The 3,197-nt window shown below is 30.1% G+C and overlaps 1 protein-coding gene across 1 annotated transcript in view; it reads left to right on the top strand.

Annotated features, from left to right (window-relative positions):
• Positions 1–3,197, top strand: part of LOC105617257 (inactive dipeptidyl peptidase 10) — a 23,535-nt gene that overhangs the window by 12,008 nt on the left and 8,330 nt on the right. The window contains exons 2-3 of the mRNA XM_012198826.1: positions 1,974–2,080; positions 2,742–2,940. Of these exons, the coding sequence (XP_012054216.1) occupies positions 1,974–2,080; positions 2,742–2,940 (306 nt within the window). The remainder of the gene's footprint in view (positions 1–1,973; positions 2,081–2,741; positions 2,941–3,197) is intronic.

Here is a 3,197-nt window from a genome sequence, read left to right as displayed (position 1 = left end):
TTCACCTAGAAGCATTATTGTGAATTTTCAGAATCCGATAAGATCGAACGAATTTAACAGTAAAGGAAGTCTGATTGAACAAATGATTTTCTCAAAAGAAATTATATTGGAAAAGAGCTATATGCGGGCTTACGCCAGCAATCTCGAGAAATTATTTTATTTTTCTCTCTTTTTCGGTGCATCATCCCAAAATACCTTGGCTTTCTCGGTTTTCAGTTACTTGAATAATACGATATAGCAGCTCGTATATTATTTCGTACTTTCCATTTGAAAACAAAAATTAAATTATATTTAGATGAATGAAAAATTCAAAGCGCAATGAGATATAAATGATAGTGTCGTTAAATAATTGTTTGCCCGTAAATATCGCAATCAAAATAATAATTTATAATTTCCATTCTCGATCGCTTCGATTTCTATGCTTCAAACGAATAATTCATGGAATACCTATTTCGATAAATAGCTGTCACCTCGATACAATTACAAATTGTTAATTACGAAAGATAATTAATCGCTTGATGATAATTGCTAATTGTAATAAGGAAATGATCGTGCATTCTGAGGAACAATGCGACAATATGCGAATGACAAAACAATGACCCTATTTATATGCAACGGCAAGCTGTCGCGAAAAACGAATGTCAAGAGTCGAATATCACGCGCGACTGACATGTCATCGCCATGAAATATTTAATTTATTATAAAATGAATGCACGCTAGATATTCCATTCTTGCGCATTTCAAGTTAATTTCGGTATAAATAAGCTACTGTTGTACATCAAATTCAATTTATTTTAACAATAAAAATATCTTCATTTTGATAAAAGAATATAATATTTATGTTAATTAATTTACTGTTATTTCTTTTTTTTTCAAATTTTATATCCCGAAAGCAGCGAAATTGTGTCATTTTAATAAATGAAGAATATGAAATTAAAATTTCGCGAGAATATGTGACAGGCTTTTCTTAATATATCGAAGTCACACATGATTTCATTCCGTGTAAAAACATACAGAATGATAATTATTTGTGTATATATATATATATATATATATACATATACATATACATACACACATATATGTATATATGTCATGTATATACAGAGTATTTCAGGAACAAACTTCAGAGGATGAATCTCAACAAAAGAATCAACTTTTGTTAAGAAATTTGTGCCCTTCAACACATTTTTAAGCAGCTACTCCGTTCGCATGTGACACTACTAGTTCTCACGTCCTTTGATTTTTAACAAGACAACAAAGAAAACAAAAACATAGACTATTGTCACGATCGATTGCATATTTCATATTCGAAACAGGACGCATAGCTTCTTAAAAATGCGTCGAGAGACATATAAGTTCTTAAATAGAAGCTGTTTCTTTTATTGAGATCTATAATTTCCTAAAGTTCGTCCCAGAAATTTTTAAACAGCCAGTATATGTAATTTATTTCTATAACATATTTTTAAAACTTATGATAATTGTAATTGTACATCCATATGTACCTGTAATATTTTTTATGTATATATGTATCCGTTATATTTGTGACTTCGTGATATACACAGTGAAAGTGCTCTAGATGTGTAGATACTCTAGATACAAATATTCACACAATATTTACATTTATTTAAGAATTATTTAAGCATTAAAGATTCAGCTTTGATTACTATGGACCTTTATTTTCACATGTTGTATTTTATATCATTTGTAGAATCACTGGTTGTATTTTCACATGTACAGTCCAACAAAATTCTTATTGTTCTTATTATCTAGATGTAAAATTTTTGAAGTGATGTTAATCAATTTCTCATTATTATTAAATTTTCCTAATTATCCTCTCGATAAACCTTTCTCTCTATATTCGAGATTCGAGATTTGCATGCTCTCTTGTCCAATCCGCTTATGCACTATAGTTTGCTGATCGATCTCACAGATTGACCGATAATTACGTAAGAGGTTGTCTTCTTCCACAGGATTTAACGTACGCGGACGGCGGGCACAATTGGCGGAGTATAATTTTCTCACTACTAGTCATCGGTTTCGTTATCGCTGGCATTGTCACAGCAATTTATCTCCTCGGGTGAGTTCGCATTACTTGCTGTTTGTTTGTTTGTGTGTGTGCGTGTGCGTGCGTGCGTGCGTGCGTGCGTGCGTGCGTGCGTGTGTGTGTTTTCCTCTTATTTTAACTTTTCGTAATCTAATCCTCACAATTCTATACCAGAGAGAAAGATGAATTTGAATTTTTTTTTCGCAGATAAAATATTAACATGCACTGAAAAAAAATTTACTAAATTTTAATAAATATTTAAACAGTACTAATTAAACTTACAGTAAAATAAATATTTACTTAATAAAAATGATACTTAAATCAAATTAATGGCTCTTGTATCAAATAAATATATATTTACACTTAAATATTTAATACTATTCAAATAAATATTTATTAAATTTAGTAAATTTTTTTCAGTGCACGTTAATATTTTATATTATCTATGAAAAGAAGTTCAATCGTCTTTCTCTCTGATATATATCTGGTATACACTTATTAAAATTTAGTACATTTTTTCAGCATGTATATCATTTTTAATCACTAAAACAAAACTTCTTGGCTAAAAGTAAAAGAGATACACTTGAGCAAAATACAATAGTTTCAATTCGTTATTTTGAATTCGTTATTACGAATGCTTGAAAAAGTTTGTGAACTGCTTTCTATATTTGCTTTTCCTTTGATTTGTTTACAGGTACGTTGATGAGCTCCTGTACTGGAGTGGCAGGCGTCTTACGTTAGACGAGTGCCTTCGTGATGACCTGACACCGCACAGGTTACCACCGACTTGGATAACCCACGAAAAGTTTGTCTACCAAGCTGACGATGGTTCTCTAACCCTTCTAGACACTCGCAACAACGTCGTGTCCCTTTTAGTCTCTAATCATACACTTGTACGTATACATACAGTGCTTATCACGCGTTTTTTGCACTTCGTTACATAAAGATAAATTTTACCGATGGTATTATATGGCATAATATCATATAAGCGCTCAAATTTTATACAATGATTATTGCATATGATAATAAATTTTCAATCGTAAATTTATCCCGTGATTATAAAATAACTACGTACATTTATTAAATAATTCTCTATTTTATATATACATATATATATATATATATATATATATATATATATATATATATA

This window comes from Atta cephalotes, assembly GCF_000143395.1.
Source record: "Atta cephalotes unplaced genomic scaffold scaffold00001, whole genome shotgun sequence".
Taxonomy (NCBI): domain Eukaryota; kingdom Metazoa; phylum Arthropoda; class Insecta; order Hymenoptera; family Formicidae; genus Atta; species Atta cephalotes.
This window is presented reverse-complemented; position numbering and strand designations above follow the sequence as displayed.